This window comes from Genypterus blacodes, unplaced genomic scaffold, assembly GCF_046128005.1.
Source record: "Genypterus blacodes isolate CSIRO-AG114 ecotype Tasmania unplaced genomic scaffold, CSIRO-AGI_Gbla_v1 ptg000066l_1, whole genome shotgun sequence".
Classification (NCBI taxonomy): domain Eukaryota; kingdom Metazoa; phylum Chordata; class Actinopteri; order Ophidiiformes; family Ophidiidae; genus Genypterus; species Genypterus blacodes.
In genome coordinates, this window is record NW_027466878.1 from 270,736 (window position 1) to 283,510 (window position 12,775).

A 12,775-nucleotide genomic window follows, 5' to 3' on the forward strand; every position below is an offset into this window, starting at 1 on the left:
TTAAGGCCAAATGTGGGCGTGTCCCTGTCCGTGTGTGCACGCGCGCGCGTCTGATCCGGCGCGTGCTGGTGTCGCTGGTGCTGATGCAGGCCGCGGGGGCGCGCCGCGGCACCGTGCAACGCGCGCGCTTCATCACCAGACCGGACTATGCGGTTGTTTGTGCGCATCCGTGCCGGGCTCTCATCCTGCTCACCGGCCAGCAAGTCCCCACTCCGCCGCCTCCGTTAACACACACGCATTCACGCGCGCACGCACGCACGCACACGTCCCACCCCGTGTGTGCAGGATCCATCCCGCGGTGCAGACGCAGAGCTTGCAGTTCATTCGGTTCGGCCATGGCTCAGCCAAGGAAACCCGGACACCCTCGGTTCGGATGAAGGACGCGTTGCGCAGATAAAGCGGCAGCCACGCAAACTTTCCACGCGAACACACCCGCGCCTCAACCTTTGGGAAACGCAGCAGGAGAAGAGTTCGAGTCCCAGATATGATTTAGTTTGGTGATTTCAACCAAGAACTGAGCGCGCGGTTTGACGGGACGTCTGGAAAAACCAAACCGAGGCCTAGCCAGAAGCCCCCGAACCTCACTTTGGGCCTCTAAACAGACACATCCCCGGCTGTTTCCCGTTTGTCGGTGCGCACAGGGGCGCAGCAGCCATGGCGGACGCAGCGGAGTGCGGGGTCAGGGTGATGTGCCGCTTCAGGCCCCTGAACGAGGCCGAGATCAACAGAGGGGACAAGTACATCCCCAAATTCAAAGATGACGACACCGTGGTCATAACGGCAAGTGTTTGTGTGTGTGTGTGTGTGTGTGTGTGTGTGTGCTGTGTGTGCATGTGATGCTAAATACAAACACTGCAGAGGCGTGCAGGCCCAGTGCGCATGAAGCCTGTATATGCACACACACACACTGATCCACTCATGTACACACACAGAGGGACATTAGGAGGAGTGTGTATTCATCTTGTTCCAGGTTTTGCTGTCTGTTGCCTGCAGTAAAATATCAGTTCATGTAAACAACAGATCAAAAACGTTTCGTCCAAATGTTCAAGATTCCTAGAGAAAAAAAGGCAAAATATTGATTTAAAGATGCTCAGGCTTCTTTAAATGAGGCGCCAAAGTACAACTGTAATAAGGAAATACAAACAATAATGAATATGAAACACAAAGTTGTACTAAACACAACTAATGTTTACATTTTTATTTTGAATATTAGATTTATGTCTCTGCTAAGAAATGAGGCAAGAAAGAAACTCAAACCAAGAGAGAAATGGAGGCTGCTGCCTTGCCAAAGGGGCCTTCAGCAGACTGCAGCACTGAGCTCCAGGCTCACTGACTCACTTATGTATTCCTGTGTTTCTGTGTATAAAAGTCCGACTCACATCAATTTGCAAGTCATCCAGGACTCTGAATGCTGACTGTGGCAGTGACACAGCACACACACATCCACTGGGTTTGGACCTCTGCAGCCAAAACAATGAGCTAAAGAGGCTCAGAGCCCCTTAAAGCTGCAGAGCTGGACCATCAGTTCATATCACAAAGATCCCATCATGCAGCCTCAGGGTTGGGTTTCAGGTGAACAAGTCCATGTCGTTAACAAGTGGCTGCAAATAAGCTACACAACATTCAACACAAGCTCAACCTGTCTGCGGGGAAGAAGAGGAAGGTGTGTTATGTTGTGTTTGTTGATTTCTCTAAAAAGGCAGTGATCTGAAGTGTCAGAGGTCAAAGGTCAAACACAGCTCTCACCATTAACAAATGTGCTGATTCAGGGGTGCAGAGCAGCTTAAGGAATATCATCTATCTATCCGTACGGCACACTCAGAGAGGAAACACACTCTTCTTCTTCTACCCACGTCGGCAGCACACAGGCCTGCATAATTCATGCTGTTGCATTATGGCCAAGAAACGCCGTTCGCTCAAGACGAACGGCGCGTCACCGCATCACACCATCAATCAAACCCGCAGAGAGGCGCTGGTCTGAGGCCGTACGCCGTGTTTATAGCGTGAGTCAGGGGTTTCTACGCCTTATTTTGGGTCCTGAAAGATGAGTTTGGGGCCTCGGAGGGAGGGGAGGGGGGAGAGAGAGAGAGAGAGAGAGAGAGTGTGCTTAGAGCTGCTGACAGGCCAGTTTAGAGCGAGGGAGGGAGGGAGGGAGGTGATGGATGGTCAGAATAGATGACCTGAATGCTATTGCAGCAATTTAACACTCAGGATTGACTAAAACGCTCTCATACCTCCACCAAGTCTGTACGCAGCTCCACGTTTGCTGGATCTGGATGTGAATCTGCATCAGAACACACGTCAGCTTTTCATTAATGCATGAATCAGTGGAATTCTCTGGGAGCTTTTAAGAAAATGAGCCCTCCTTGCTTTAACATGAGCCTGGAGGACGTTCAGCCCTTGAGTCCTAAATGTTTCCTGTTGTTGGTTGTGAACAGGGGAAGCCGTACATGTTCGACCGCGTCCTGCCGCCCAACACGTCGCAGGGCCAGGTGTACGATCAGTGCGCCAAACAGATCGTCAAAGGTACCAAGCTTCATCTTCCTCCCTGGGAAATGATCACACACTCTTATGTAACTGTCTGTAACTGATTAACTGAGACTCTTAATCTCACTTCATCATTGTCTTTGACTTTAACTACTAATGGAAACTATATAAATACTGAAACAGCATTAGTAGAAGTATTAGAATGACTCATGATGTTTTACATTTCCAGATGTGCTGGGCGGTTACAATGGAACCATCTTCGCTTACGGGCAGACGTCCTCCGGGAAAACACACACCATGGAGGTGAGCATCCATCCATCAACCACAGTCTGTCTATCAGCTGTCCAGACCTTTGTTTTGAAATTCCCTGCCGCTGGACATTTCAGTTTTAAGGAATAAAGCACAGATAAATGGTCGATGTTTCAGGAAATCAAATCTCAATGTTGGAGACTTTTTGACTTTGACTCTTTGCACAGAAATGGGAAAGGTTCCATTCCTGCACACAGCCTTTGAGCAAGACTCCAGTGCCCAGGTTTAGGAGGTTGTTTTGAAGAGAAATATGGAGATATTTAGTGTTATTTATAAACAAAGGCTCTTAATCAGCCTCCTTCTTCATCCTATAGCCTGAAGGTTTCATCCCCTGATCTGAGCTGGGAGCCCTGGATTAAAAAGCTTCTTCTCTCTTACTTAAGTCTTAAGTCCCTGATGTTTCCCCTTAGACAAGCCAAACCCCATGATGTACCCCCTTTATCGTCTTCAATCTTTGTTCAGGGGAAACTCCACAACCCTCAGTTGATGGGGATCATCCCTCGCATCTCCCACGACATCTTCGACCACATCTACTCCATGGACGAGAACCTGGAGTTCCACATCAAGGTCAACCCCCCCCCCCCCCCAAAAGAAACATGTTTATAAAAATGACTCACCTGGATTCTGATCATATTGTTGGAAGTGGAAAGTTTTAAGTTTGGCTTTTAGATTTCAAAATCTCTGTTGCATTCATTTGTGGCTTTTTGGTTTTCTGAGATCATAACACACAGATCTGTTTGGCTGCAGGTGTCTTATTTTGAAATCTACATGGATAAGATCAGAGACCTGCTGGACGGTGAGTCAGCTGATCAGGTCTTTGTACCTTTTAAGAGTTACTATACTGATTTATGAGTATTTATGCCCTTTGATGCTTTGTGTTCACTTCTTAATTGATATTTTGTTTAAAGCTTTTGTGAATTCAGTGTGATGAGATGTTGGTATTTTTGTTTTTGAAGTATCAAAGACCAACCTGTCTGTGCATGAAGACAAGAACAGAGTCCCATATGTGAAGGTATGTAGACACACACACTTTCATATCATCGCTGAGGAGCCACACAGGAGCCTGTAAAGCCTCCCTCTCTCTCTCTCTCTCTCTCTCTCTCTCTCTCTCTCTCTCTCTCTCAGGGTTGCACCGAGCGTTTCGTCTCCAGCCCAGAGGAGGTGATGGACGTCATCGACGAGGGCAAAGCCAATCGGCACGTAGCGGTGACGAGTACGTATCTCACCTCATCATGAGCTCAGACTCAAGTTCGACTTTTCTTTTTTACTACTCTTTGCTTTCTTTTCCCTCTCAGACATGAACGAGCACAGCAGCCGCAGCCACAGCATCTTCCTCATCAACATCAAGCAGGAAAACATGGAGACGGAGAAAAAGCTTTCAGGGAAACTTTACCTGGTTGATCTGGCCGGCAGCGAGAAGGTTTGGTCTGAACTGAGCGGACAGTGATGAAAGTGTTGTTAGCTTTACAGCACAAAACCCAAAGGGGGCGCTCTTCTTCTAAATCTCCTCTCTCTCTCTCTCTCTCTCTCTCTCTCTCTCTCTCTCTCTCTGTCTCTCTCTCTCTCTCTCTCTCTCTCTCTCTCTCTCTCTCTCTCTCTCTCTCTCTCTCTCTCTCTCTCTCTCTCTCTCTCTCTCTCTCTCTCTCTCTCTCTCTGTCTCTTCCCTGCTCAGGTGAGTAAAACAGGAGCAGAGGGAGCGGTGCTGGACGAGGCCAAGAACATCAACAAATCTCTCTCCGCGCTGGGAAACGTCATCTCAGCTCTGGCCGAAGCGACCGTGAGTACCCACAATGCAGCACTGCGTCCACGTATTGACCTCCAAAATGGTGACGTTGATGAAAAATCTATATCAGAAAGGGAATTTGTGTTTTGTTCCAGAAAACCCACGTTCCGTACCGGGACAGTAAGATGACCCGGATCCTGCAGGACTCTCTGGGCGGAAACTGCCGCACCACCATCATCATCTGCTGCTCGCCGTCCGTCTACAACGAGTGTGAGACCAAGTCCACGCTCATGTTTGGACAGAGGTAGGACACACACACACGCACCAGGACGGCTATCTACATGTTCTGTCCTGTCCTTTCAGAATAAGAGCATCTCCGAGGACTTTTACTGACTGGGTTCAATTCCCAGTTTAGGTCAATGAGTAGAGCAAAGCACCGACCGTCTGTTTGTGCAGAGAGGTGTTGTTCCTCTAATCTAATAGAGGCAAAGCAACAGTGTGTGTGTGTGTGTGTGTGTGTGTGTGTGTGTGTGTGTGTGTGTGTGTGTGTGTGTGAAGGTGAAAGCGTATTGGCTGACGTAAGCGTCCCCAGCCGAGCGAGCAGATGGCTCCACATTTCTCACAGTGCATCTGGTTTGGTGCCCGTTTGTGAAAGCTTTTCTTTTCAATTCTCTCCGTCCGCTCAGAGCCAAGACCATCAAGAACACGGTGTCACTCAACCTGGAGCTGACGGCCGAGGAGTGGAAGAAGAAATTCGAGAAGGAGAAAGAGAAGAACAAGAGTCTGAAAAACGTCATCCAGAGGCTGGAGGCTGAGCTGAACCGCTGGAGGAACGGTGAGGGACTATGGACACACACACACACACACACACACGCACACACACACACACACACACACAGGTCAGGTCTGCTTTAATGTCACTACAGCAGCGCTCCTCTCCTGAGACTGCACTGCTCTCCTTCACGCCTCATCCTTTCCCCCCCGTCACTGTTGCCTGGCAACCAGTGAAACCGCACCTCCCTCTCCCTCCCTCCATCGTCTCTCTCTCTCACTCCATACATCCCTGCTCCTCGTTTTACATCTTTCTCTCTCTCCCTCTACCCCTCCTCTCCCCTCTCTCACAAATGGGCAGGCACATCAGAACAGAAACACACACACACACACACACACACACACACGCACACGCACACGCACGCACACACGCTTTGTGCTGATGCAGTGTTTTGTGAAATGAGTCAGCGGCTGGCTCCATGCAGAATCGTTTACTGTGGGATGAACACAGCGTCACATCTTCACTCCTCCTCTTCCTCCTTTGCTGAAAAACGAAACAGACCCTGGACTGGAATGTCAATAATTACTGGAACATCGATTTGTTGTGGACGGAAGTTAAACGGACTCAACAGGCCGTGCTGTTAGAACAACACAGATGCCACAGGATGGGTAGATGGATCATGGATGGACGCGGGGGTCAAAGGTTAACGGGTGACTCTTGGTTGCAGGAGAGAACGTTCCTGAGGACGAGCAGCTGAGCGCTAAGGAGCAGAGGAGCGTGGAGCCGTGCGACAACACTCCCATCATCGACAACCTCCTGCCGGCCGGAGGAGGCGGCTTAGTGTCCAACGAGGAGAGGAGCAAGTATGAGGAGGACATCAGCAACCTCTACAAACAGCTGGATGACAAGGTGATCGCCACGGTGACGCCCTTCACCCAGGTCTTCTGCTGAGTCGTAGACAATCATTCTGAATGTACTGTATGTTCTTGGAATGTTTCAGGATGATGAGATCAACCAGCACAGTCAGCTGGCTGAGAAGATCAAGGAGCAGATGCTGGACCAGGAAGAGGTTTGCTCCTGGGCTTAACAATGTTTATGTGAGCGTGTGTGTGTGTGTTTGCGTTTGTTTACGTGTTTTCTGCCACGCCTCCCTCCCTTTCGCTCAGCTGATTGCGTCGACGCGGCGTGACTACGAGAAGATCCAGGAGGAGCTTTGCCGGCTGCAGACGGAGAACGAGCTGGCCAAGGAGGAGGTGAAGGAGGTGCTGCAGGCCCTGGAGGAGCTCGCCGTCAACTACGACCAGAAGAGCCAAGAGCTGGAGGAGCGCGAGCAGACCAACCTGCAGCTGGCCGAGGAGCTGCAGCACAAAACGGTAGGTGTGATGGATGGACAGGAAGAGGGGGGGAAGCAGTGGGATGTAATGGTGCCCTAACAGTGTGTGTGTGTGTGTGTGTGTGTGTGTGTGTCCAGGAGACGCTGTCGGCGCTGCAGAGGGAGCTGAGTCAGCTGCAGGAGCTGAACGGCTTGCAGAGGAAAAGAGCCACCGAGGTTCTCAACCTGCTGCTGCGGGACCTCAGCGACATCGGAAGCATCATCGGAACCAACGACTCCAAGACCGCAGGGGTGAGGACGGGCACACGCTCACCCCAGAGAGGATCATGGGTAATGTAGTATTGAGAGCCATTTGCCAGACTGACCTGACGTCTCCCCTCAGTCGGCGGAGGCGAAGGGGAACGGCTCAGCGGTGGAGGAGGAGTTCACCATGGCCCGACTCTACATCAGCAAGATGAAGTCTGAGGTCAAATCGCTGGTCAACCGCAGCAAGCAGCTGGAGAGCGCTCAGGCCGACGGCCACCGCAAGATCCAGGCCAATGAGAAGGAGCTGGCGTCCTGTCAGCTGCTCATCTCCCAGGTAACGGCACCAACGACGACAAATGGAAGTTAGTTCAGCCCCTGAAAGCTCTTATGTGGAGCTGAGGACATCTAGAGGTTACGGAGGGAATTACAAGTGATCTACAGATGTGAGATCTGGTTTTGTGGGTTTTTGATAAATGTGGTGCGGTGGTTATGTTGTTGTTGTTGTTGTTGTTGTTGCCGTGTGCAGCACCAGGCCAAGATCCGCTCCCTGACAGACTACATGCAGAACATGGAGCAGAAGAAGAGGCAGCTGGAGGAGAGCCAGGACGCTCTGAGCGAGGAGCTGACCAAACTGCAGGCTCAGGGTCAGTGACCTTCTGTACACGCAGACCAGAGCGTGACAGGATCGCCTCCATGTTTCTCACCTCCACATGATCTCATTCCTGTTCCCAGCAGCTGTCATCATGACCCACTTTCTGTTCATGTTCCGCTCTGCTTTCAGAGAAAAGGCACGACTTGGAGAAGGAGAAGGAGGACATCAGCAGGCTGGATGGAGACGAGGAGATCAAGGTGAAGAGGTGGAAGGGTTCAGAGCAGTCAATGGTGTGATTTAGATGAATTTAAGAGCCACATTTTATTTCCATATTACATTTCAGCTCACAACAATCAAACTTCTTGATTGATTGTGTTTGTGTTCTTATTTATTTATTTATTTTATTCAGATATCTTTATTTGACTCAACATTAACTTGACTGATGTTACTGGGAATTCTGCAAAAACTGTTATCTGTTTTTATAAATTAACTCTTGGATGTGTGTGTGTGTGTGTGTGTGTGTCCAGAGGATGCTGGAAGAGCAGCTGGAGAACCACAGGGAGGCTCATCAGAAGCAGCTCAGTCGCCTCCGAGATGAGATCGACGACAAGCAGAGGATGCTGGACGAGCTCACTGAGTGAGACACACACACACACACACACACACACACACACACACACACACACACACACACACACACACACACACACACACACACACACGTGCAAACACACACATGCAGGCACACACGGCTGGACACACGCACACAGACACACACTCAAGAACACACACCCATCATTTATGACATTGCCTCATGAAAACACTTTTGAACCAAAACGAGCCACAGTGTGTGTGTGGTCATATTAGTCATATTTACTCCACCTGATACATTTCCATCAAAGTCTGGTGTCTCTGTCAGTCTGAACCAGGGTCTGCTGCTGGAACAGGAGAGGCTCATGTCAGACTATGACAAAGTGAAAGCCGAGGAACAGGAGAAAGACGGAAAGCTGCAGAACCTAATGTAGGTACAAACTGTGTGAGTGTTACTGATCTGGACGGACATGAGAGAAGCTTCATAAGGTGACCGCACTGTGCTTTTGTTCAGGCTGCTGAATGAGCAGAGGGAGCAGGCCCGAGATGACCTGAAGGGCCTGGAGGAGACTGTCGTGAGTCTGGGCTCATATTTCTCCATCAAATATGCAATGAATCAACGCTGTTGTCAATTTGTAACCAGTCTAGTCTTTGCTTCACTCAGGCAAAGGAGCTGCAGACTCTGCACAACCTGCGCAAACTCTTCATCCAGGACCTGACCACACGGGTGAAGAAGGTACGTGGCCCTCACCATATCAGACGTGTTTGTGGTGTTTTTTATGAGAGGTGCAGGTTTTCACACAGCTCTGTCCCTCTGCTTAGAGCGCCGAGTTGGACTGCGAGGAAGGAGTCGGCAGCGTGGCGCAGAAACAGAAGATCTCTTTCCTGGAGAATAATTTGGAACAGCTCACCAAAGTCCACAAGCAGGTACACGGACATTTACATAAACTCATTCAGCAAGTTATGTAGTTCACAAACCAATGGAGTGGAGTTTTAGAATGAACCAAGTATCAATCTTCAAAAATGTTGTTATTCCTGTGCAGCTGGTTCGAGATAACGCAGACCTTCGCTGCGAGCTGCCCAAACTGGAGAAACGCCTCCGGGCCACCGCAGAGCGGGTCAAGGCCCTGGAGAACGCACTGAAGGAGGCCAAGGAGAACACCATGAGGGAGCGCAAGCGCTACCAGCAGGATGTGGACCGCATCAAAGAGGCCGTCCGCGCCAAGAACATGGCCAGGAGGGGGCACTCTGCACAGATCGGTGAGATTTTAGACCTTTTAAAAACTTTATTATATTGTTGTATTTTTTCAACTTTAGTTCAAATGTATTTAATTTCATTTAATTTCATTTGAAATTCAAACACAACATCCCCATCGCACCCCGATTCACTGGTGCAAGTTTGGAGCAATTTGGACCAAATTCCAATTTGTTTAAAAGCCCATATCTTGGACAGAGTAGAAGAAGAGGCATGAGTTTGGAGAAAATTTAAATTTTGGTAAAATTTTCGAAAAAGGTAAGGGGGGACCCTTATCACATTTGACATTTTTTGGATGGCCCATATCTTGGCCTAGGAAACCCACAAAAAGCCTGAAGTTCATAGACAACATCCCTGTGGCATCAGGATCCATTGGTGCAAGTTTGGAGCAATTTGGACCATTTTGACCAAATTCCAATTCTTTTAAAAGCCCATATCTTGGACACAGAAGAAGCTAGAGAGTTAAAATTCCACACACAGCCTCTGGGGGACACGAGGGTCCATTGGCATGAGTTTGAAGAAAATTTAAATTTTGGTCAAATTTTCGAAAAAGGTAAAGGGGGGGACCCTTATCAAGTTTGCCTCAAGACATTTACTCTAACTGGACCTCTTTACATTTTAGTTGCATAGCCCTGTTTTAGATGTTAGAAAAGCTGAAGAATTCAACATTAATGATGTCTTTCATTTTATTTTAAAGCGAAACCCATCCGCCCGGGCCACCACCCGCTGTCATCCCCCATCTGCAGCTCCATCAGGGCGGGAGGCGTCTACGCCCACAGCAACTAGAACCAGACGAGCAGCGCCACCTCCTGCTGTGAGTGAAAACTGATCAACAATGGGAAAAATCAAATGTTGTGATTTTTAAACTTTTAACATAACTTTGTGTTTCTTTCTGCAGAAAAACTCAAAGTCACCATCAGCGATGCACCGCCACCTATAATGTGTAATACTTCAATGTAAGCATCTTTCATTTGCACATCTGAAGCCTCATTTATAAAACTACCAGCCTGTTGCGTTAATAGTCCCACAATTCCTCCCATATTCCCCTTTAAGTAGCCCCAGAAGAGCCCCCGAACCGCAGTTTGGCCAGCACTGCTGCATAATGTAGCACTAGAGAATGATTCTTTTGTGCAGCAGAGTCATTTATTGTCCATATGTGGTCAGCGTTTAAAAAAGAAAAAACACAAATAGAGTTTTTTTTCATGACTGAGGCCTTGAGTTTCTCTGGTAAGGATTGAAGGATTGTGAATGTGGAGCGGTGAGAGTCAAACTGTGCACCTCTGCTGGTTTGTTGTTGCCGCGTTTATGATTTGCACATTTCTATAAGCGTACCACTGTATGTTGTGTATTGCTTTCCCGTGCTTGGAGGGACACAGAATGCATGAACATTATTCACGCCTGTAACAAGCAGATCTGTGTATTTCAAACCAGCATATGTTCAATGTCTCGTTTTTCGGATGGACTCCCATGCCAGTTAAAGCTGAAAGCTGAAATCTGCAATCTTAGCTTTGTCACAGTGTTGAAATGTGTCAGCTGTGTTATTTGTACCATCAAACCCACGAGTTCAGGCACTTTGACCTCCTGCAGAAAAGAATAACTTCACATGGTTCAGGATTTCCCCCCAAATTGTCTCTGATGCTGTTATGCCACTCAGATTAAAAAAAAATCACTCATCTTGAACAATTTTGTCCAGAATTGAGTCGTAAAATTTCAGTTTATGGATTGGTCTGTTTAATAAAAACTCCAAATAAGTCAGATTTATACATTTAAAACTATTTTTAAGGCTCAATCTGACACTCGGCAGTAAGAATATGGGAGCAAATGTGTTTTCTATCTTTAATGTCGATTCTGGACAATTTCAGGTTGTTGCAATGCTTTGTGCTCAGGCTGTGAATCTCCTGATCAACCAATCAGAGAGATGGGGGCGGAGAATGGAGCGACAGTACGACCTGTATTTAATCACAATGACCCCCTCTGATTGGCTGAAAATCCAGACTTGTTTGACAGACGAGCTGTTTTGACACGTGTGCGATCCTGAATCCCCCGCAGCGACGCACATCCTCCCAATAATGAATTCTGCAAAGGTCAAGGGTCAATTAGACGTACGTGCTGCTTTCCTCCGCATGTTTCTGAATGTAAATAGTTTTCAATCTCGGTGAATATCTTCTGTTAAAGCAGCCTGATACGTTACGTTGATGAGCGGAGGTGCTGCACGGGGAAACTTTTTAGGCAACAGAATCCACAGAGAGTAGCTTTAGTATTGCCGCCTTCTGGACATGGAAGTTGCCCTTAAAATTGCCAAAAAGCATTGCTGCTCACTCTGCTTTCCCCCCGATACCTCCCCTAAATGTTTTCGCTGTAAATGAGCTTCTGGTCGTGGACTTGATGAATGTGCGTGCATGGAGTGGAGCTGGTTTGAAGGCATGGCTCAGGGAGGCAACGCTGTGCCACACTGGGGAGAATCATGTACATTTTAAGACTGTAAAAGCATTTTTTGTAAACAAACTACACACTAACCCCGCCCTCGCTCCTCCTGCCTGTGTCATAATTACTGCGAATATGAATTTAATCAATGCGATGAAAGCTAATAAAGATGTATCTATTTAACTTTAACCCTGTGTGATTTTTGTTGAAATGAAGAGGCGCACGGTGCCGATGCGTCGTCATGATATAGTCTTTAATGCCTATACACATATATTTCCCTCTGTAACATTGCACATTATCGTCGTCAGTTTTGGACAGAACAGACAGATGGGCGTGTTTTGGTCAGGTCACGAGTAAATTAATAAAAAAATCATAAATAATAGAAAAATCTTGTTCACACGTTGTCACATATAAAGTTCTACATATTGAATACAACAATGTAACAGGACAGTTAAACCGTTTTTATCTGTACAAATAGATTTTCACGTTTTTCACATATTTCACACACTTCATGATATACTGCACTTTTGGCCGACATACAGAGAAGCAAAGGGTTAACGGACGTAAACCCCCCCCCCCCCCCCTCCCCCAGGCTCTCTGAGTCTTTAAAGGTTCCCGGGAGTGAGGATGATCATCTCTTCTGCGGTCCTGGATCAAAACACATTGAAGAGTAATTGTTTAAGAGTGACTTCTGCCTGTTTGGACCTTGGTTCTGTCCAGGTTCTGTTTGCTCCCATCAGTAAGTCACACAGTGCTCTTCTCACAACGCATACAGGCTTCAATCAATTCCAACAAATACTGTTAAACGGTGTTTGACTCAGGCGTGGCTCTTTTTGACAGCATCCTCAGCTTTGTTCAATTCCTTTTATCTTGCATTCAACATGATGCTGGCGGACAATATTTATGTTACAAAGCCAACACACTGCACACTTTTACAGCAGAGGAAAAGAAATTCTGTTGACGTTAACACTCTGGTAAACAACAAAGTCTGGGCTGAGTTTTCCACAAATGCATCTTTTGACTAAGTATCACCTGGACTTGGA

The 12,775-nt window shown here is 47.7% G+C and overlaps 1 protein-coding gene across 3 annotated transcripts; it reads left to right on the forward strand.

Annotated features, from left to right (window-relative positions):
* Window positions 1-654: 654 nt before the first annotated feature.
* Window positions 655-10,116, forward strand: LOC143004391 (kinesin heavy chain-like). Of its 3 annotated transcripts, none has more exons than XM_076155230.1 (25): window positions 655-786; window positions 2,439-2,526; window positions 2,717-2,790; window positions 3,259-3,363; window positions 3,544-3,592; window positions 3,753-3,808; window positions 3,922-4,009; window positions 4,092-4,216; window positions 4,469-4,573; window positions 4,675-4,823; window positions 5,206-5,354; window positions 6,019-6,200; window positions 6,292-6,360; window positions 6,458-6,664; window positions 6,763-6,915; window positions 7,022-7,204; window positions 7,397-7,514; window positions 7,652-7,719; window positions 7,990-8,099; window positions 8,382-8,483; window positions 8,568-8,628; window positions 8,718-8,789; window positions 8,876-8,980; window positions 9,097-9,313; window positions 10,006-10,116. In XM_076155230.1, exons 1-25 carry the CDS (start codon window positions 655-657, stop codon window positions 10,092-10,094), a joined length of 2,856 nt encoding a protein of 951 aa, XP_076011345.1. In that variant the 3' UTR covers window positions 10,095-10,116. The 3 variants fall into 3 exon arrangements, with proteins under 3 accessions (XP_076011345.1, XP_076011347.1, XP_076011346.1); XM_076155232.1 differs by having other exon boundaries at window positions 2,445-2,526; XM_076155231.1 differs by having other exon boundaries at window positions 655-780; window positions 6,763-6,909; window positions 7,007-7,204; window positions 7,397-7,518; window positions 7,659-7,719.
* The last annotated feature ends 2,659 nt before the right edge of the window (window positions 10,117-12,775 follow it).